This window comes from Malaclemys terrapin, chromosome 13 (assembly GCF_027887155.1).
Source record: "Malaclemys terrapin pileata isolate rMalTer1 chromosome 13, rMalTer1.hap1, whole genome shotgun sequence".
NCBI classification, from domain to species: domain Eukaryota; kingdom Metazoa; phylum Chordata; order Testudines; family Emydidae; genus Malaclemys; species Malaclemys terrapin.
The window spans coordinates 43,565,173-43,586,867 of NC_071517.1; the positions used below are offsets into that span (position 1 = coordinate 43,565,173).

General features: G+C 49.1%; 1 protein-coding gene across 1 annotated transcript; it reads right to left on the minus strand.

Annotated features, from left to right (window-relative positions):
- LOC128848452 (killer cell lectin-like receptor subfamily F member 1) lies at positions 1–11,529 on the minus strand. The gene is made up of 6 exons (XM_054048462.1): positions 11,445–11,529; positions 10,018–10,116; positions 4,532–4,702; positions 1,785–1,939; positions 1,201–1,313; positions 1–320 (listed from the first exon to the last, which is right to left on the minus strand). The coding sequence occupies exons 1-6, from the start codon at positions 11,527–11,529 to the stop codon at positions 197–199; spliced, it is 747 nt and encodes a 248-aa protein (XP_053904437.1). The 3' UTR covers positions 1–196.
- Positions 11,530–21,695: the final 10,166 nt, after the last annotated feature.

A 21,695-nucleotide genomic window follows, 5' to 3' on the forward strand; every position in this document is an offset into this window, starting at 1 on the left:
TACATCCATGAGATGTGCCTTTGCCCTTGGGCCTGATTTGCACATGCATTTACCCAAGTTGAAGACACAAATAGCTAGTTTGAGGATGCACGTACGTCTCCACAGGCACATCCGCTCCTGGAAGTCTGGCCCGAAGACTGAAACCCAAGGCAGTGTACTGGTCTGTTACAGGAATGAGTGTCTCTAATGCCACTGTTTATAGCGGCATGGCTTCCTTCTCGCAAATCCATTTGAATTCAGCACTGCAGGTTTCAGAGTGAATCCGATTCCCTTTTATCACCCCGCAGCTGTACACGTCAGCAGGACCCGTTACTGGGAACCTGTAAAACAGGAGAAAGGAAGTCAATGAGCCAAATTCAGACCCTCAGTAACTCTGCTGAAATCAATGGAGTTGATTACATCAGGGACAAATTTGTCCTTAATGTGCTTAGATTAAATGAAAGGAACCTAGAGTAGTTGGGTCTTCGTTCTAATCCAATGGGCAGTTTGAATTCTTTCCTGAGCTCTGTGTAACACATGCTAGCACAGGGTAGCTCTTTGTCCCCATCTAGTGGCTACACCATAGATAGAGGTTTATGAAGCTGCTACTGGAGCTAAGCAAATACTTGATTTTTTTTCAGTTTTGGCGCTAAACTGACGAAAAAAATTGTTTGGTTCAAACCAAAACTGATTTTTTCCCCTAGGTTTCTCTTTCTGGAATGAAAAACTAAACAGGAAAAAAAAACATTACGAGACAAAAAACATCCCTACATTAAATGAAATGCATATATATATTATGTTTTGTTTTGGGAATTTTTACATCTTTTTTAATACACCGCTAAATTTTGAAACAAAGCATCATTTCCAAATGAAAAGTTTCAACACTGCATTTCAAACAGTCAGGCAAACCATTTTATCTTTTTGGTGGGGAAAAATTGGCAGCCAAAACTATTTGCTAATTTGAGATGACTTCACAAATAGTTTAATTGCCCCCCAAAATACATTATTTTTTCCAATGAATTTACTGGTCACTGACAAAAATTCACCGTTGTAGTTGCTAGAGTCTCTGCATTCACAGAGCAGGGCCTGGAGCTGAAGCAATCTTGCTGTTTGGGTTGTTTAGATACACGGCTACATGTGTTCAAGGCCTATGAATAGCTAAACCAGAGGGGGCCATGACATATGCTTAAAAAAAAATAGCAACCACCAGGCAACACTCACAGAGTTTGGTCTAACACGGAGCTGTCCACCCACATCCAGTTCTTCTCTGCAGATGTAACACTGAGCCCGAGCCAGACATGATATTTACCATGTGTGACGTTCTGTATGAACTCCTGTGGGGTGAAGACAGAGGGTGAGTACAACCTGCTAGGGCTAGATGACACAGGGTGGGAGTGCCAAGTGTCTAGGGGAATTAGGAGCAGAAGCAACAGTGACAGTCACTTGTCACCCCATTGACAGGGACTTATGCTCCTAACTCCCTTTTGAGCTTCTGAAAATCACACCCAGAGCGGTTAATATACCTCTCTGCCTCCTGCCCGGCTGTTCCCGTGCTTGGATGCTGATGGGGAAGGGGCATCCATCAGCATGAGGCAGGAGGAGGAATAAGCAGAGGCAGTGGGGACAGATGGGGTTGGGGCTCTCCCATCCCCCTGTTGATGGGGAGCAAAGCGTGTGGGAGCAACGCCAGCCGTTATGCCGCATTAGCATCCTCAGGAAGAAATGTCCTTCGCCTCTTCACATCTGGGACCATGTAAGCAGTGACCCCCTCCAGCAGAAGTCTCGCCCCCTCTGTTTTACTTTACCATCTCCTCCTGGTCTTGGATCACTAGCTTTCGAGAGCTCTTCGCGGAGCAGTCATCACAGCTCTCCTTCCAGTTTTTGCTGTCTTTGGAAAACCAGTAACACTTTCCCCTGTGTGACAGCCAGTCCATAGGGCAGAATTTGCAGCCGGAGCCGTCTGGAGAGAGATGTGGCGAGACACAGCAGTAATGATTCTTGGTCCCAGGGAACGTGCTTACAACAGCTCAGAGAGGGTTAGGCACTGTCGTAGAAATTCCTGTCCGTTCCAGCTGAGGAATAAGGAGAGACGGACACAACCTATAGCTGACCCTGTGTGTACGTGACAAATTTGCCCCCTGGCAGTTAAGTAGAATAATTTTATATCAGCACTATCGGTGATCCCATCCGGAGCTTTTCTCTATGTTTAACAAGGAGATCTGGTCAGAACATTTTCTTCAAAACTGTTTTCCAGTAGAAAAGCTGTTTCAACAAAATGTTCTTATAAAACCGTGTCAGTTTTGACACATATTCTCACAGAAAAAGAAGTTCCAGAATAACAAGTTTTTTTATTGTTTTTTATTTTCAAAATTTCACTTTGAATTTTATTTTATGGATTCTTATCCAGCAGTATCGAAATGTTGGACTTAGGCTCCTCAAGTGGCAGTTAATCATCCAAGTCCCTTTGTGGATCTAGCCCCAGGGTCCTCACTCAGCGTCACCCACTGTCACTATCGCTGCACCCTCGAGCGTCACCCAGAACCACCCGGGCATTGTCAGCCACAGGCATCAGCCAGAACTAGCTCGGCACACTCAGCCATACACAGCTACCTCCGCGCTGCCCCTGATCTCCGCTTCTCCCGCAGGCCAGAGCAAAACCAGCATGACGCCCTCAGCCTGACAAAACAGAGCCACTTGCTTCCCAAACGCACGGGCCGTGTGACAGGCAGACGTGCTGCTGGTGTTACCAGAGAGTGTCTGAGGTCACTGCTCAGGTTTCTGTGTGAGAGTTGGGTGAAGTTGGATGCCTAGTGCTTTCTGGTACCCGTTGGAGGTGGGAGTGAAGGCCTTAGAGAGCACTGGAGTGTGTTACTGACAGTGCCGTAGCAACATGACTGTGCCTTTGGGGGGATGGCTACGGGGTACCCTGATGAAATTTGAACTATCACTAAATACGGTCTTTGGGGAGTTCATTGAACTAGTATCTTAGACCAACCTGACCTGCTCACTAGAGCCCGGGGGGAATTCAGCACATAGTAAATTTGCCAAAAAATACATTTTTTTTGCACTCAAGCTATTCACAATATTGGGTTGAATTCCACATATCGTTTTGGCCCCAACTTTGTTTTTTTTCCCTGGAAAAAGACAAAATGGTTCATTTCAGCCATATCAAAATGTGTCATTTTGATCTCTCATTTTTGAAACAGTATTTCAACTTCCAGTCTGGCTATTATAAAAATAAATACATTTTAAAAGGGTGAAAGACCTCTGAAAAATGTAAAAAAAAAAAAAAGTTTTAGGTTGACAAAATGAAGCCAAAATGAAGTTTTTCATTTTTTCCAATACATTGAAAATTTTCCAAAAAAATCCAGTTTTGGTTTGAACTGAACTGTTGTTTATTTTTTCTCCCCCCGCCTCCCTTTGCCCCTTTTTTTGGTTCAACGCCTGAACCAAAAAATCCATTATTCGCTCAGCAATTCTGCTCAATTGCCCTCACTGACCACTGGAGGTCACTGTGCCCCACAATCCCCATGGAGACGTGTCTGCCATTGGTGCTAGTTGGCCGGCAAACATTGTCCAAGTTAGATCACAAAAGTATTTGTTTTTCTGTCCGTAGCCAGCACTTCCCCCCTTCCCCTGATGCCACCAGACTAGGAATTCAAGCACCCAATGTCTGCCCTTCCTCCAGCCACTGCTAGGACTGGGGAGGCTTGGAAAGAAATTTCCTTCCTCTGAGCCCACTTGGATGGGGGAGGTCGGATATGGCCGTGTCTCCTACCCCTGGCCAGGGCTTTCTCTGATGGCCTGGCCTCTGCTGGGATCTGGTCCCAGATGCTAATATCCATATCCATGTTTCTGCTCAACCTTCCTGATCCCCCCCGGCCTCCCTCCCATTGGTGGGGATGGGGAAAGATGCCCCAGGTTCATCTTCTCCTAGCCTGAGGTTGGAGGAAGGAGACTCTCTCAGCAGCACCACTTCTCACAGACTCATAGAAATGTCGGGCTGGACGGGACCTTGAGAGGTCATAAAGCCCAGCCCCCTTCGCTGAGGCAGGACCAAGTAAACCTAAACCGTGCCTGACAGGTGTTTGTCCAAACTGATCTTAAAAACCTCCAATGACGGGATTCCACAATCTTCCTTGGAAGCCTGTTCCAGAGCTCAATTACCCTCAGAGTTAGAAAGTTCTTCCCAATATCTAACCTGAATCTCCCTTGCTGCAGATGAAGCCTGTTACTTCTCGTCCTGCCTTCAGTGGCCATGGAGAACAACTGATCCCCATTGTCTTTATAACAGCCCTTAACGTATTTGTTATCCTTGGAGGAAATATGGGAGAAGATCCCCTTCTTGCCTCCCCCATCCACAGTGCCCGGCCTCTGTCCTCACTGAGTGAGAGAAAATCTCCAGGCCCCCCCCCGAGGACTGGAATGGGAGGAGGAAAGAGGCTAGCAGGCTGGTCTGCCCATGGCCTGCCTTCTTCAAACAGGCCCCACTCCGCCTGTGCGATGCATGGAACATACTGAGGGGCTCAGAGCCACAGCGAGATGCGGTTACCTGCTGAGGGGCTCTGGGCTGAGTGACACAGACTCTGCTTCAGGCGAGACACCAAGTCCTCCAGGCTCCTGTTGCATTCTCTGCCGGGGGAGTGTCTCTGGGAGACACCACTGCTCTCAGGGACCGATGAGACTGCGCCAGTGTCCATCTGCAGGGAGCGGCCCTGGAAAACTTCCAAGCAGCAGACAAGTGAGTTGTTGTTACTGTTATGGCCACAGGAGCTTGGGTTGTGCACTTTAGGAGTCACTGATGTATAAGGTCCCAGGGCTTTTCTGAGGTCCCTTGTGCTGCACAGCAGCTGCCCCTAAGGAGGGCTAATGGCCAGGACACCTGTCCAGACCATGCAGTCCTAGGGGAGCAGCTTGGACTATGGGGGTTTCCCCAGGGCCGAAGTTAGCTCTGACATTCAACAGTGGAGAGAGAGGAGCAATTGGTGTTTCAGGCTCTCAAAGAGGGAGGGACCCCAGGTACAAATACTTGTCCCCAACTTCTCTCAATTTACTGGGTTGTGGAACCCATGTCCCTTGTCTAGCGAGAGCTATTTAGGTGATGGTGAGACCCTCTGTCATAAAACAGTTTCATTGTCCTTGATTCACATAATCAGGGTAACAACACTTTATTCCTCCTGCCCCAATAACAGAGAAACTGGGGATCCCACCCCATCCAAAGTAACCACTTTCAGTTGCTGTTGTTTCATGCCAGGCGAGTGGGTGTGCCTATGCAAACAAGATCAGCCCCTGGAGTTCTTTTCCACACTCGCCATAATTCACCACCAGATGTCAGGGAGAGCTCATCCTGACTCTGCTTACACTTAAATAGAAAATATGGTGCAATAGCCATGTTGGTTCACATAAACTGAGTTATGTCTCCAGCATTCTTAACAGCCTCATTAAGTTCTTCTAAAATTGGCTTTGCCAGTGACTGGCTTATAAAGCTTTCTGCATGCTGACGCAGTCCAGAGGCAGGGTGTTTTGCAGCCTTTTCATATAGGTTGTCAGTATTGGCTTAGCTAATCAGTCTGGCAAACCAAGCGCCTCCACTTTTACTATATAAATCCATGACATGCCCACATCTCGAATACTGCGTGCAGTTCTGGTCACCTCATCTCAAAAAAGATATATTGGAATTGGAAAAGGTTCAGAGAAGGGCAACAAAAATGCTTAGGGGCATGGAACAGATTCCATATGAGGAGAGATTAAAAAGACTGGGACTTTTCAGCTTTTGAAAAGAGCCGACTAAGAGGGGATATGCTAGAGGCTTATAAAATCTTGGCCATTGTGGAGAAAATGAATAAGGAAGTGTTATTTACCCCTTCACATTTAACACAAGAAGCAGGGGTCACCCAATGAAATGAATAGGCAGCAAATATTTCTCTACACAACGCACAGTCACCCGTGGAACTTTTTGCCAGGGATGTTGTGAAAGCCAAAATTATAACAGGGTTCAAAAAAGAACTAGATAAGTTCATGGAGGATGGGTCCATCAATGGCTAGTAGCCAGGATGGGCAGGGATGCAACATCATGCTCTGAGTGTCCCTAGTCTCTGTTCGCCAGAAGCTGGGAGTGGACAACAGGGGATGGATCGCTCGATGATTCCCTGTTCTGTTCATTCCCACTGCAGCACATGGAATCGTCACTGTCGGAAGACAGGATACTGGGATAAATGGACCATTGGTCTGACCCAATATGCCATTCTTATATAAAAAATAATTATAATAATCAAAAAGTTTAGTACATAAACTCTTCAAGATAATGACCTCTTGAGATAGCGACTAAGTGAGATAATGACCTTGGCAAATAATGCATTTCAAAATCTTGGCCTACTAGGAAATGTATATTTATCTAAGTTTCCCAGTCACAAATCTAGCATCCTGGAGCAAAGTTACTAAAACATAATCCAATGCTCTGGCTGTTGTTGTTTGTTGTGCCGCCGTTCACTCTACCGCTCCGTCTCCAATGGCCCTGCACTGTCATCTTCTGCTGCCACCTGCCATTGTGACCTCTGAGTCGGTCCCTCGAGGTTCCACCAGTACTCAGTGATTTCAGCTCTCAGTGGGGGAACCTCGGTGTTAGTGCAGGCTGGGCCGTCTCTTCCACAGAAGTGCTGTCCTGCAGCAGGTCTAAGCACTTGGACCTGGTTATCAGTGATTTCAGCTCTAGTGGTCACTTAACAAACCAAAAAACTCACTATGAAGCCTAATCATCTCTCTCTAAACAGGAGAGAGGGGCAGGTCAAATAGTGCCCCTGACTCTTAGGCAGAGCCCACAGCACCAAGCAAAACACCTGTGCCCCACCCTCTCTCTCTGTGCTAGGATCTGGCATCCAAACCTCCTGCTTAGCGAATGCAGTTCAGTTGAGAGTGACCAGAGCTTAATTTGTAACGAAAGTGGTGCTGGTGCTCAAGCAAGTTTGTTACTATCATAACTGATGTGACCAGCCCAGAGGTTCCAGGGCTCTGAAATGCCGAGCCTGGAGGTGCCGGGGCGCAGCACAAATTAAGCACTGAGGGAGACCCCCTCATTCAGTCAGGCTAAGTAAAGTTCTGCTGCCCTTTACTCAGACAATCAGGAGAACAACATTTCATGACCCCACATTTAATACTTCAAGTGATTTGTAACCCAACACCAGCCAAAATCGATCGCTTGTGCAGCACAGCTCTGTCTGCTGGATACCTCGGCAGAGTAGGTGTGTTCATGTAAATACAATCTGGTCTGAAGCCTTCACCCCTCCCCGGCTCATCACTAGCTGTCAGGGGAGAGCTCAGTCAGACCTTGCTTCCAAATCATCATTTTAAATTATAAGGTAGGCCTATATAGCCAAAACGAATGTGCCGACATTGTCATAAATAACAGCTGTGTGAGGAAGCTGGTCTTTGTTCAGACTTTTCAAACCCATTGTGCTTTCTCAGGTACAAATGTTTTCTCATATACTGTGTAACTTTTAAAGTGAGTATTAATGTTTGAATTTCAATTAAAATTTCCAACCAACAACTAAATTGGCAACACTGCATGTAAGGGTGGGGGGGACGAGTGTTGGGGAAATTCACGGGGGGTCTAGGAAAACCCCTGGGAGGGTGATCAATTGTTCTCCATATCCACTGAAGGCAGGAGGAGAAGTAATGGGCTGAATCTGTAGCAAGGGCGATTCGGGTTCAATATTAGGAAGAACTTTCTAACTGTGAGAGAAATTAAACTCTGGACCAGGCTTCCAAGAGAGGTTGTGAAATCCTCATCACTGGAGGAGTTTAAGGACAGGTTGGATCAGGACCGGCTCCAAGCACCAGCTTAACAAGCAGGTGCTCGGGGTGGCCAAGGGAGAAGGGCGGCACCTGCGGCAATTCGGGGGCGGCCGGTCCCTCACTCCCTCTAGGAGCGAAGGACCTGCCGCTGAACTGCCGCCGCCGATCGCGGCTTTTTTTTTTTTTTTTTTTGCTTGGGGCGGCAGAAATGCTGGAGCCGGCCCTGGGTTGGATAAACACCTGTCAGGGATGGTCTAGGTGTATTTGGTCCTGCCTCATTGCAGAGGGCTGGACTTGATACTTATTCCCCAGTTTGTAGCTGTGCATTTGATTTTTTCTTCCTAAATAAAGCAATGTGCACTTGTCTTTACTAAAAAGAACAGGAGTACGTGTGGTACCTTAGAGACTAACAAATTTGAGCATAAGCATAAGTCTCTAAGGTGCCACAAGTACTCCTGTTCTTTTTGCGGATACAGACTAACACGGCTGCTACTCTGAAACTTGTCTTTACTGAATTTCATCATGTCAATTTCAGACCAATTCTCCAATTTGTCAAGGTCGTTTTGAATTCTGATGCTGTCTCCAAAGTGCTTTCAACCCCTCTCAGTGTGGTGTCATCTGCAAAATTTATCAGCAGACGCTCCACTCCATTGCCCAAATTCACTAATTACTTCTGAAAAGTGTGGTCTAGGGCCTCACAGGGGAGGAAAAACACTCTTAAAAATGTAGGAAAATGGGATTGTAAATAGAGCTGGTCGAAAATTTTCTTTTTTATTAAAAATTTCAAAAATATAAAAACTATCTGTTTTCACACTAGACATATTTTGTTTTATACATTTTTCCTGGGTTTTGAAAACCACAGAGCCTCTTGTGTGAGACACAACAGGAGAGTATCAAGAATTGACCAGCACATTCATTGTATCAAGGAGTCAGATTAAAAACACCTTGTGCCAACATATTACAACCTGCGCCAATCAAAATCTACACAGTGGATTTTGACCAGCTTTAATTGTAAATGATCTGACAGTCAAGAGAACCCAGTAGCAGTGATACTTTTAGCTTGTTTTTCTGTTTTTAAATTGACTAGATTTAACGGTGATGGTCTCTTTAAGGACCCTAATCAGGAAACCACTGAAGCACATCCTTAATTTTAAAAACGAACATATGTGTTTACCTGAACTGGGGCCTGTCCATTTCCTGCTCAGGGGCCTTTTCTTCCTGACGTTACTAATGCTGTGGTATCTGAGTATAGGACAGCAGTTCTCAAACTGTAACCCATGATGAACCAGAGAGCACTTGTTGGTAGTAAAAGCTGGCCACATAGCTATTTGCGTAGCTGAAGTCCAAGTATCTTAGTTCAACTTATCTGGCCGTCCTCACGGTGGCAAGTCGATCGCCACGGCTCCCCCGTCGACTCCATTTACTCCTCCTGCCGAGGTGGAGTACGGGCGTCGATTCGGGGATCGATTTATCGCGTCTAGATGAGACGTGATAAATCGATCCCCGATAGATTGATTACTACCCGCCAATCTGGCGGGTAGTGTAGACGTGGCCAATGTAAACTAACTGTCTCGCGGCCCACCAGCAGATTACCCTGATGGGCTGCGTATGGCCCGTGGGCTGCAGGTTGCCCACCACTGGTCCACGCTGTGGTGCACAGCTACATGTGTCAGGGAAAGGTTCTGGCCGGGAGAGGCAGTGAGGTGAGGCTCGGTAACAGGGAATTGCCAGAGACTTTCCCCACTGCTGGAGTCTTTCCCTGCAACGGGTAAAGGCTCCAATGCAGGGAGCTGCTGGAGCCTTTCACCGCTGACTTCCCATTGCCAGAGTCTTTCCTCACTTCTGAAGCTTCCCCTTTGGCGGGGAAAGACTCTGGCAGTGGGACACTACACTGTAAAATAGAAGTGTAGCTGGGAGAGACACTGCTTGGGTGAGTAGAGAGCTGTGTAGGGTGCATATCTGAGTACGTACCCACAGTGTTCAGTGTATCTTAACCCTATTCACGTAAGCAGGGCCTCACCATCTACACTGCCATTTACACCCAAGTTGGGGGGGACATATGGTGTATGTGCTCTGCACACTGCCAAAAAGAGTGTGCAATGTAGATGGATCTTCACAGGCGGACTGTGCAATGGAAAAAATTGAGAATCCCGGTCAATAAATAGAAAATAGCTAAGCTGAATTACTAAGGCATAAGAAATTTCACCACCTGCGTATTTACAAAACAGACGGGATCCAGACACTTACCCAGGATAGTCAGAATGATCACGGCTACTGTCAGAATGATGCAAACAGCTCCCAAAATCCCTAGCATGTGTTTACAGCGCTGGGAACTCAAAGGAGAATCTGTAAAACACGCAAAGTTTGGTGAGACTCCTTCAACCTTATCTTTGCCTTTTAAAATCTGTTCTCATGTTATGTCATTAGGCATTGTTAGATAATATCCATAATGCAATACAAACTGAACTTTCTTATCCATCCCTACATGTGGTAATTTACAGTAAAGTTGCATAGGGGGGAGGGATAGCTCAATGGTTTGAGCATTGGCCTACTAAACCCAGGATGGTGAGCTCAATCCATGAGGGGGCCGTTTAGGGATCTGGGGCAAAAATCTATTTGGGGATTGGTCCTGCTTTGAGTAGGGGATTGGACTAGATGACCTCCTGAGGTCCTTCTGACTCTATGATTAAATCTATGATAGCCAGTCTTGGCTTGATTTTTTTTTTTTTTTTTTTTTTTAAGCCTCAATGAAATCTACTAAAGTCAAGTGAAGAAAATGCTGCAGCAATTTTTCAAGTTATGGGTGAAGATTTTCAAAAGTGGCAAGTGATTCTGGGTGCTCAAATTTAGAGACCTTAAAGGGGCCTGATTTTCAGAAAGCACTGAGCTCCCGCCCGCTGAACTCTCTGCAGTTTATCAAGATCCTTCTTGAATTGTAGATATCGGAACTGGACACAGTATTCTAGCAGCAGTCACATCAATGCCACATACAGAGGTAAAAAACCCCACTCTACTCCTACTCAATATTCTCCTGTTTATGGCTCCAAGAATCACATTAGCGTTCGGTTGGAGCCCCACACTGGGAGCTCACGTTCAGCTGGTCGGGAATTTGTCTACAAAACTGTTTTTGTTGGAAAATGCCGATTCATCAAAACTTCTCATGGAAGTGTATCAGTTCCAGCAAAGTTTGTTCAGGTTCAGGGGTGGTTATGGCATTTCCCCTGGGATGTAGGGGAGCCAGGCTCATGTCCCTGCTATATCCAAGGATCTTATTTTTGTTCTGCTGCAGAATTAAAACAAATGTCGAGACAGCTACATTTTTCACAAAATGGAATTCCTGTTTCCAGCCAGCCCTAAAAATAAGATTTTAAAAAGGGACAGGTGATTCTGGGTGCTCAAATGTAGAGACCTTTGAAAACAGAGCCTATGGGAATTGAATGTCCAAATCCCATTGATTTTGATTCCATCTGGGTGTCCACATCTCTTAGGCAGCGTTGAAAATCTCAACCTTCAAGTGCAAATATCCATTTCTGAACAGGAACAGGGAAGGTCTGGTCACGGGGTCAAAGAAAAGCCTGTCTGACACATCAGAATAATGGTGCTCTGCACTTGTGCTCTTCACTCATTCTCTCCCTGCGACATGCTCATGAAGCAAAACTTTCTAACGTCCATACCTTGGATCCTCCCGGGTGACGGGCTGGTGGTGGTTTTCTCCTGGCGTCGGAAGTTTAATACCGTGTAACCTTCTTCATCCTCCATCTTCCAGGCTTGCCCAGAAAATGATGAGAAGAGAAGAAACCAACGACCCTCCACAGACTCACCCTGTCTGACTGCGGGCTCAAGGCTGCAGAGGAAGCGCTAGCCCCACCTCGAGCTGTCAAACCACAGAGGTGACTCAGATGCAAGAGGCCGGCCAACCTGCTAGCGAGCTGCAGGGCCTGGCACTGTGAAAGGGCAAGAGGATTAGAATGTGGCTCAGAACATAACGCTATGTGGGGGAGCACGTAAAGGGAGCAATCACAGGGCAAAACTGAACCTCCTGCCCTGAAATAAGTCGCAGGGAAGTTGCAAGCTACAGGCAGGATCGAGAACAGCCAAGGCACTGGGGGGTTATTCTTGAGTCCATCCCCACGCCCTGCTGCGCCTCTCAGCGATAAGAAACACATCTCTAAACATGCAATAAACAACGTCACGGGCCCAGTCCCCTGGTGGTGGAAATTGGTATAGCTCTTCTGAAGTCAACGAAGCTTCATTGATTCATACCAGCTGGATCTGGCCCCATTGAGTCCAACGCAGCTACGGACAGTTGACACCAGCTGGGGGATCTGGCCACATTGACCCCAATGAAGCTACGGCCAATTGACACCAGCTGGGGGATCTTACACAGAAAGCAACAGAAGAGGGAGGGGAGAGGAAAGAAAAAAGGTAAGGAAGGAAAAGGGCACAGGGGGAAAAGGGGATGACAAAGTCTTGTATCCCAGGTGGTATTCAGGATTTAGCCAGAGCTGGTGAAGGTTGTCATGTCCCCTGGCTCCCTCTCTCTGCGGGCGAGGGGAAGGAGCGGGGATGGGGTGTGATCGGGGGAGGGACGGATCTGGATGGGAAGAGGCGAGTGTTGGGATTTGGGGGAAGGGGTGGAGTGGGGGCAGGGCCTGGGGCGGAAACAGGCAGGGTGGGGTCTTCAGGGAAGGGGTAGAGTGGGGGCAGGGTCTGGGGAGGGGGTCAAGCATCCCCTAGGTAGAGGGGAAGTCTGTGTCTATGCCTTGAATTATATCAGGAGGCCTTTTTGTTTGGACTAATTTAGGCTTTCTTTTCCTCTTGTGTACCTTTACCCATCATTTGTTGTTACAGGTTATTGTGACATTTTATAAACTTTTTACAGCTGTGGATAAATTAGGCTAAATGTGTGGTCACAGTTATTACAACTTCTACTTTTAGTGCCCTAGCTTGATTGATGCTAGCTCAGGTATGTCTACTTGAACTGGATTTACACGTCCAGCTGTAGTGTAGACATACCCTCAGAGAAAGATTTCCACACCCCTTCAGAACGTTCCTGCACTGCTACTAAAAACACCGTGAAGTGGGTTGAAATTAGTCCTTAGGGCAGTGGTCCCCACATTTTCCAGGGTTGCACCCTCCCCTTACCCCTGTCTGTGCCCCACTCCCCCGAGCGGGGCTGCAGCTCCTGGGGTGGGGGAGACACAGACAGGGATAAGGGGTCTGAGGCTGGGGCCACATCTGGGGGCAGGCCTGGGGCTGGGAACAGAGCCGTGGCTAAGGGCCGAGGCTAGGGGTGGGGCTGGAGCCAAGGGCATGGCCGGGCTGCGGTTCAAGGGCTGAGGCTGGACGCAGGGCCAGGCATGTGGCTGGGGGCAGGGCCGGAGCAGAGGCGGGAGTGGAGCAGGGGTGGGTGCTGCTCCCTCCCTGCCCCCTGTGGGTGCTGGCCTAGGCCCTGCCACCACCCCCTGGAACGTTCCTCCCCACCTCCCTAGGGGGCCTTGCCCCACAGTTTGGGGACCTCTGCCCTAGGGTCTCACCTTGAGACAGGTGTTTTGGGTTCTTCCTCATCCATCAGAAATTCATCACCATGAATCGTTCTTCATCCTGCACCATCCAAAGCTCACCCAGAGTCTTGTCTTTTCTTTTCTTTTCTTTTCTTTTCTTTTCTTTTCTTTTCTTTTCTTTTCTTTTCTTTTCTTTTCTAAAAGATTTAAGAACAGGAAAAGCAAACAGCTCCGACTGGTCACATGCCTGGTTCGGTTTAGGGCTGGAGCCCACAGAGCTCCTCAAAGGTTCTGACTGAAACCACACAGGAAGCTCAAAGGATGGCCACACACGTAGGGTGACAGAAAGAGCGAGAGCTACTGCTGTTAAACTGGACCTCTCAGCTCTGTAAAATGGAGTAGAGTTGGTTTTGTGAGGTGGAAGACAAAAATGAATTGAAAGATTGACTGCAGGACAAAAATGACCCTAAAACCAGGGCTTAATTTGTGCCAGGGCTGAGCCCTGGCATCTCTGGGCCTGGCAGTTCATAGCCCCGGCGCCTCTGGGCCTGGCAGTTCAGAGCCCGGCACCTCCAGGCTCGGCAGTTCAGAGCCCCGGCACCTCTGGGCTTGGCAGTTCAGAGCCCCGGCACCTCTAGGCTCGGCAGTCCATAGCCCCGGCGCCTCTGGGCCAAGCAGTTCATAGCCCAGCACCTCTGGGCTTGGCAATTCGGAGCCCAGCACCTCTAGGCTCGGCAGTCCATAGCCCCGGCGCCTCTGGGCTTGGCAGTTCGGAGCCCGGCACCTCCGGGCCTGGCAGTCCATAGCCCCGGCACCTCTGGGCCTGGCAGTTCGGAGCCCGGCACCTCTGGGCTTGGCAGTCCATAGCCCCGGCGCCTCTGGGCTTGGCAGTTCAGAGCCCGGCACCTCTGGGCCTGGAAGTTCAGAGCCCGGCACCTCTGGGCCTGGAAGTTCAGAGCCCGGCACCTCTGGGCTTGGCAGTTCGGAGCCCGGCACCTCTGGGCCTGGCAGTTTGGAGCCCGGCACCTCTAGGCTCGGCAGTTCAGAGCCCGGCACCTCTGGACTTGCTGCATCAGTTATGGATGTAAAAAAATTGCTTGAGCCCCGGCACCTCTTTCATTACAAATTAAGCCCTGACTAGATCTTTATTAAGTGGGTGGAATTTTCAAGAAGCACCTAAGTGACCTAGGAATAGAGCTGGGGGAATAACTGAGTTTTGGGTTCTGGGACAGTTCCAAATAATAATAATAATGAAAACAATTGTTTTGATTCTGAGCTATTTTAAGGGGGTTTCACATTATTTTTATAACACTGAGACATTTTTAAACAAAAAGTCATTTCAAATCGAAATATCAAAATGAGCACCCCCAGTCCTGGAGCACCAGGTGGTCGGCGAGGCCCCAGCCCTGGGCAGGTGGTGCGATTCCAGACCCAGCCCCCCTAACCCCACAGCGCCGGGCAGGTGGCGCAGTCCCGGAGCACCAGGAGGGCGGTACGCCCCAGCACAGAGTGCCAGGAGGGTGATGCAGCCCCCATCGCCAGGGGATGCAAGCACCAGCACCAGCCGCCCAGAGTCCTGACTGCAGGCCAGTCTGCCCCAGCTCTGCCCCCAGCCCTGGCCTGGCCACGGGGGAAGAGCGGGAACTAGAAGCAGGGAAGATGGGGCCAGGGGGTGGAGCATGGGCGGGGCCTCGTGTGCTGGTTGGGGAAGCTCAGCCTCCCCCGGCCTGTGATGCCCGCCGCCCCTGCTAACGTGTAACGCACTAACTGATCTGTGTAGGCCCGGCTGGTGCATTAAAGGTTCCCTAGTGTGCTTTAATGTAGTCAACACAACCTTAAAACACACCACGGAAACTAGCGTGCACCTGCAGGGCCTACGTGGACTAGTTAGCGATTTAGTGAGCTTCAGAAGTCACACCCCCGTAAGCGCGTATCATCTCACTGTGTAAACAAGCCCTGAGAGCAACTTCCCTTGATCTTCCAGCCCTGCTGCCTGTCTTTAATCAAAGCAAACGCTGCCAGCTAAGAGTCTGGACTCCTGCTTTGGGCGAGATGAACGCGGCGACTTTATTAACGAATCGTAACCGATCTCCTGAGATTGTTTTAGTGTCTGACTCAGGATTTTTGGACGTTTGAGGTTGGCAGTACTGAGTCAGACCTCCTGGAGAATAACACCTCACTCTTCTCTAGTGCGTTGCAGCAGCAGAGCTCAAAGCACTTTACAAACGCAGGCAGTATCCTTATTTTACAGATGAAGAAACTGAGGCACAGAGAGGTGTGACGTGCCCAAGGTCACCCAGCAGGCCAGTGGCAGAGCAGGGAATGGAACCCAGGTCTCCTGAGTCCCAGTCCTGTGCTTGACCCACTAGGCTCCACTGCCAGAGATTTGTTATTATTATTTAGCATCATCGTAGGGACATGTCCCAGGACACTGTTGTACTAAACTCTGTACAAATGAAGAGTGAAAAGACAGTCCCTGCCCCCAAAAGCTGACAATCCGTCTTGGATGGAATAGACACAACAAATCCTGCAGCTTTCTTGGCAGGACTAGTTCAGTGGGTCTCAACTAGGGTGTAGCAGGGTGGTCACCCACTCCTGCCTGGAAGGGTTAACAACAGCCCTTGGAGAGGACTGGGGCTGGGAGCCTTAGGCTGGGCTGATTGGGGAGGCAGCCTCAGCTGTGGCCATACCGCAACCGGACCCAGCTGGCCCTATAAAGGCCAGGGAAGCCACAAACAGACATACAGTTTCTTTCTGCTTTCAGAGAGAGAGCGAGGGGCAGGGGCCTGGGCCTGGGCCTGGGCCTGGCTGCTGGGAAGCTCAGGGTACCTAGAGTAAGGCAGGGCTGGGGAAAGGCCAGAGGGGCTGGAGAGCTCCAGGCTGGCAACTCCCCAAGCTGCAGGGCCTTGTCCAAGGCCCCATAGAGGTACTGGGTTGTGGAGAAAGGCAGCAGATCCAAACGCCCCTTGCCTGTGATGAGTGGCTTATACTGCAGTCTGCCCCAGGGAGAGGGGGCTAGTTAGTGACTGGCAGTAACCTACCACTGAGGTGGGGTGGGGATAGGGGGTGGGGGTTCCCTGGGGAGGGGAGACCTTGAGACTGAGGGGTGTATGGCAGAGAGCAACACCCCAGATAATGGGGCACCGGAGTCCAGGAAGGGACATGGGGGGCCAAGCAGTAGGGAGACACCGGCCTGCAGAGGGCGCTCCAAGGCTGGCAGAGCTAATCCCTGGAAGAGACCAGCAGGAGGTGCTGCAGGGGTGAGTTCCGCATTGCCACATAGGGGTACACATACCCCTGGGGGTACGCAGAGGTCTTCCAGGGGGCACATCAACTCCTCTAGATATTTGCCTACTTTTACAACAGGCTACATAAAAAGCACCAGCAACGTCCGTACAAACTAAAATTTCACACCATGACTTGTTTATACTGCTCTATAGGCTACACATTGAAATGTCAGTACAATATTTATATTCCAATCGATTTATTTTATCATTCTACATGGTAAAAATGAGAACGGCAGCAATTTTTCAGTCACAGTGGCTGTGACACTTTTTTGTATTGTTTTGGCTGGTTTTGTAAGCAAGTTGTTTTTGAGTGAGGTGAAACTTGGGGGCACACAAGACAAATCAGTCTCCGGACAGGGGGTACAGTAGTCGGGAAAGGTTGAGAGCCGCTGGACTAGATAACCCTTGGGGTCCCTTCTGATTCTAAGACAAGCGATAAGAGGGGGATACAGACAGATTGGGGGAGGGGGGAGGTTTACAAGAAAATGAGACAATATTAGTTAGTATGACAGGCAGCGGTAGCAGTAGTGATACACCCACTGCTTCCTGCATCTAGCCTATATTCAAATGCTGATACAATTTACAGGCTGCCTGTAGTGCTAATATTAACACTGCCCACGTACCACAGGGCTTAGAGATCAAAGGGAATGTCCTATTCCAACCTGCCGCTCAATCCCTTAATGATGATGCTTCAAAAATGTAAAGCCATCCGGGTAGGAACAAAGAAATCAGGCCATGCCGATAGGCTGGGGGCTCTAGCCTGGAACTCTGAAAAAGTCCTGGGGAGCTGAATGCGAGCTCCCGCTGTGATGCCTGGATGCATAAACAGGGGAATCGTGAGTAGGAGTAGAAGATGGTTTTACCTCTGGATTCGGCACTGGTGCTGTTGCTGCTGGAATCCTGTGTCCAGTGCTGGCGCCCACAATTCCCGAAGGGCGTTGATACCTTGCAGAGGGGTCAGAGAAGATTCAGAAGAAAGATTAAAGGATTAGAAAACCTGCCTGAGAGTGACAGAGACAAGCTGGGTGAGCTGATATTTTTTATTGGAACAACTTCTGGTGGGGGAGAGACAAGCTTTTGAGGCACCCCTTCTTCAGGGCTAGGAGAGGTTCTCCCAGCAAAACGCACGATGCAACAGATTAAGAACGTAAGAGTGGCCATACTGGGTCAGACCAAAGGTCCATCTAGCTCAGTATCCTGTCTTCTGACAGTGGCCAATGCCAGGTTGCTTTAGAGGGAATGAACAGAACAGGGAATCATCAAGTGATCCATCCTCTGTCACTCATTCCCAGTTTCTGGCAAAAAGAGGCCAGCGACACTTCAGAGCAGGGTTTTGCATCCCTGCCTATCCAGGCTAATAGCCATTGATGGACCCATCCTCCATGAACTTATCTAGTTCCTTTTTGAACCCTGTTATAGTCTGGGCCTTCACCAGTGGCATATCCAGCTTCTCAGTGCAGGGGGAGCAACCATAAAAAAGGCGCCCCCCCTTGGCTCCTCCTCCGGCCGCTCTGTGCCCCCCCCCTTGGCTCCTCCAGCCATGCTGCGGCCATGCTGCGCCCCCTCGGAGGGGCTCATGGGGGGGGGGTGCAGGGGAAGGGGTGGCGGGTGGGCGCTGCTCGCTTCTCCCTGGGGCTGGGGGGAGCGGAGCAGTGGGGCAGGCAGCAGCTGGTGGGCAAATCCCCTCTCCCCGGCAGCTTCCTAGTTCCCTCACCCGGGCAGCCCAGCATTTCTTTTCAAAAGTGGAGCTGCTGGGCCGCCGCTGGGCTCCTGCAGGCAAGGGTGGGGGGCAGCATGGCCAGACTCCAGAGGAGCCATTTGGGGGGGCGGCGGGCGTGGCCGAAGGAGCGGCGGTTCAGCTGCACCCCACTCTCAGCGCGGCCGCCTCCTGCGGCGGTTCAGGGCTCGGCAGCCGAGCGCTCCACAGCTGGTGGGCAGATCCCCTCTCCCCGGCAGCTTCCTGCTTCCCTCGGCCCGGAAGCTGCCAGGGAGAGGGGATCTGCCCACCAGCTGCGGAGCGCTCGGCCGCCGAGCCCTGAGCCGCCGCAGGAGGTGGCCGCGGCGGCGATGTTGGGGCCGCGCTGAGTGTGGGGTGCGATGGCCGAGGAGCCGGCTCGTTCGCTCCTCTGGCGGCGCCCGCCTCCCCCCCCCCCCCCCGCCATGGCTCCTCCGGAGTCCAACTGTGCTGCCCCCCACCCTTGCCTGCAGGAGCCCAGCAGCAGCCCGGCAGGCACCGCTTTTGAAAAATGTACTGAGGGGAAGCGGCTGCTTCCCCTGAACCCCCCTAGCTACGCTACTGGCCTTCACAACATCTTCCGGCAAAGACTAACACAGGTCAACTGTGTGTTGTGTGAAGAAATATTTAGAATCATAGAATCATAGAATATCAGGGTTGGAAGGGACCTCAAGAGGTCATCTAGTCCAACCCCCTGCTCAAAGCAGGACCAATTCCCAACTAAATCATCCCAGGAAGGGCTTTGTCAAGCCGGGCCTTAAAAATCTCCAAGGAAGGAGACTCCACCACCTCCCTAGGTAACGCATTCGAGTGCTTCACCACCCTCCTAGTGAAATAGTGTTTCTTTTGTTTGTTTGTTTTAAGCCTGCTGCCTATTAATTTCATTTGGTGACCCCTAGTTCTTGTGTTATGAGAAGGAGCATATAAAACTTCCTTATTTACTTTCTCCACCAGTCATGATTTTATAGACTTCTATCATATCCTCTCTTAGTCGTCTCTTTTCCAAGCTGAAAAGTCCCAATCTTATTAATCTCTCCTTATATGGAAGCTGTTCCATGCGCCTGATAATTTTTGCTGCCATTTTCTGAACCTTTTCCAATTCCAGTATATCTTTTTGAGATGGGGTGACCAGATCTGCACAGTATTCAAGATATGGGCATACCATGGATTTATATAGAGGCAATGTGATATTTTCTGTCTTATTCTCTATTTCTTTCCTAAGGATTCCAAACATTCTGTTAGCTTTTTTGACTGCCGCTGCACATTGAGTGGCTGTTTTCAGAGACCTATCCACAATGACTCCAAGATCTTTCTTGAGTGGTAACAGCTCATTTAGACCCCATAATTTTGTATGTATAGTTGGGATTATGTTTCCCAATAGGCATTACTTTGCATTTACCAACATTGAATTTCATCTGTCATTTTGTTGCCTGTAAGTAGCATAACTAGTTAGCACACATTGAAAGGGACCATTCAAGGTGGAATGGCCCATTAACACCTCTGCAGTCACAGGACAAAAAGGCAGTTGTGGGGTTAGCGGGTTACCGATTGTTGTAATAAATCATAAATCCGCTGTCTCTGTTCAGTCCAGGATTTTTAGCGTCTAGGCTATGTCTACACTACAGCCAGATCGACGCTTTGGTGATCGATGCACCAGGGGTCGAGTTAGCAGGTCTAGTGAAGACCCGCCAAATCGACTGCAGATCGCTCTACAGTTGACCCCAGTACTCCACCCCGAATGAGAAGAATAAGGTAAATCAATGAGAGAATGTCTCCCGTCTACCCAGTGCGGTGTAGACACCACAGTAAGTCAACCTAAGCTACGTCGACTCCAGCTACATTATTCACATAGCTGGAGTAGCATAATTTAGGTCAGCTTACTGCGGTAGTGTAGACATAGCCTAGCAGAGCAATGAATTTAAGCTCCTAGGCTCAGTTTTTGAAGGTGTTGTGCAGGATTCCTTTGAGGAGGAGCACTGAGAGGTCAGATATGGAGTGATTCTTCTGTGAAAAGTGTTCATTCACAGGTGACAGGGTGTTTTGTTTTTTATCATTTTTCCTGTGAGTTCATTGAAGAACGTAGTGATTGTCTGTCTGGTTTCATCCACATAGTTGCAACTGGGTCATATTAAGGAGGTCAATCTATTTAGCTTAACAAATAGAAGGTTGTGAGTATCTACCTGGGGGAAAATATTTGATGATGGGCTTTTCAATCTAGCAGGCAAAAAGATCTAACAAGATCCCGTGGTTGGAAGTTGAAGCTAGACAAATTCAGACTGGAAATAAGGTGCAAGATATTTAACAGTGAGTGTAATTAATCATTGGAACAATTTAGCACGGACTGTGGTGGATTCTCCATCACTACCAATTTTTAAATCAAGATTGGATGTTTTTCTAAGGGCTTGTCTACACTACAGGTTATGTCAGTATAATTTATGTTGCTCAGGGCTGTGAATAAGCCACCCCCCCGCCCCGAATGATGTAAATTACACCAGCCCTAAGCACCCGTGTATGACAGTGCTTCTCCCACCGGCATAGCTACTGCCTCTCGTGGAGGTGGTTTTATTATGCCGACGGGAGAGCATACATACAGCTGCACTGCTGTAGTGCTTCTAGTGTAGACTAGTCCTAAAAGACCTGTTCTAGTTCAGATCAGAATGATTGTGGGGAAGTTCCATGGTGTTTGCTATACCTGAGGTATAGATGATCAGTGGTCCCTTCTGGTTTTGCAATCAATGAAGTTTGGGGAACTACAGGCCCCTTGAGGCACTGCAGTGACATTTGGGACTCTCTTAAATATTTCGGGGTTTGATTTTTTTTTTTTTTTTTTTCACCAACCTGACGTTTCCACAGAGGAAAAAGAAAACCATTTTCCAGCACCAGTCTTCACCCCTAGGGGCGGCTGTCGAGTGAGGACACTGTGTAACAACATTCTGAGGCGGGTCCACATATCAAGAGGGTGCAAGACAGGGGGCTGCCATCACAAGCTAGATCTGAGAGACAACATCTTTCATCACCTATGGCAAGCAGAAGAATGGTGCGCAGAGCCCACACAGGAGTTAAAAAAGCAAACCCATAAGGTTATTTGTGGGTTAGCCGGGGTTGATCGCTGTTGTGCAACATGTGTGGTAAGGTAATTTCCAGTCAGATTGCAGCTCTCACTGACCAATACCTGCATAGAAACAGGCCTTGAAGCAGAGTAGTTGAGTCTGTTCTAAAAATACTGCCTGATTTTAGCACTAGGTAAATGACTAGTATGGAGGCATATTGCCAGGCCAAAGGTGCAAGAACAGACTCAGTCCCTCCTCACTGTACTATCTGAGCCCCTCAGATAGACTGATGATAATCCCTAGCTCCTAGCTAGCACTTTTCATCCATAGAGCACCAAGCGCTTCACAA

Bases quoted from the DNA above. Each gene is read 5' to 3' on its own strand.
- LOC128848452 (XM_054048462.1), bottom strand. From the start codon at position 11,529: ATGGAGGATGAAGAAGGTTACACGGTATTAAACTTCCGACGCCAGGAG. The intron at 1,940-4,531 runs GTAACCGCATCT...ATCTCTCTCCAG, and splicing joins AGCCCAGAGCCCCTCAGCAG to ACGGCTCCGGCTGCAAATTC. The intron at 321-1,200 runs GTGAGTGTTGCC...CCTGTTTTACAG, and splicing joins TCCGTGTTAGACCAAACTCT to GTTCCCAGTAACGGGTCCTG.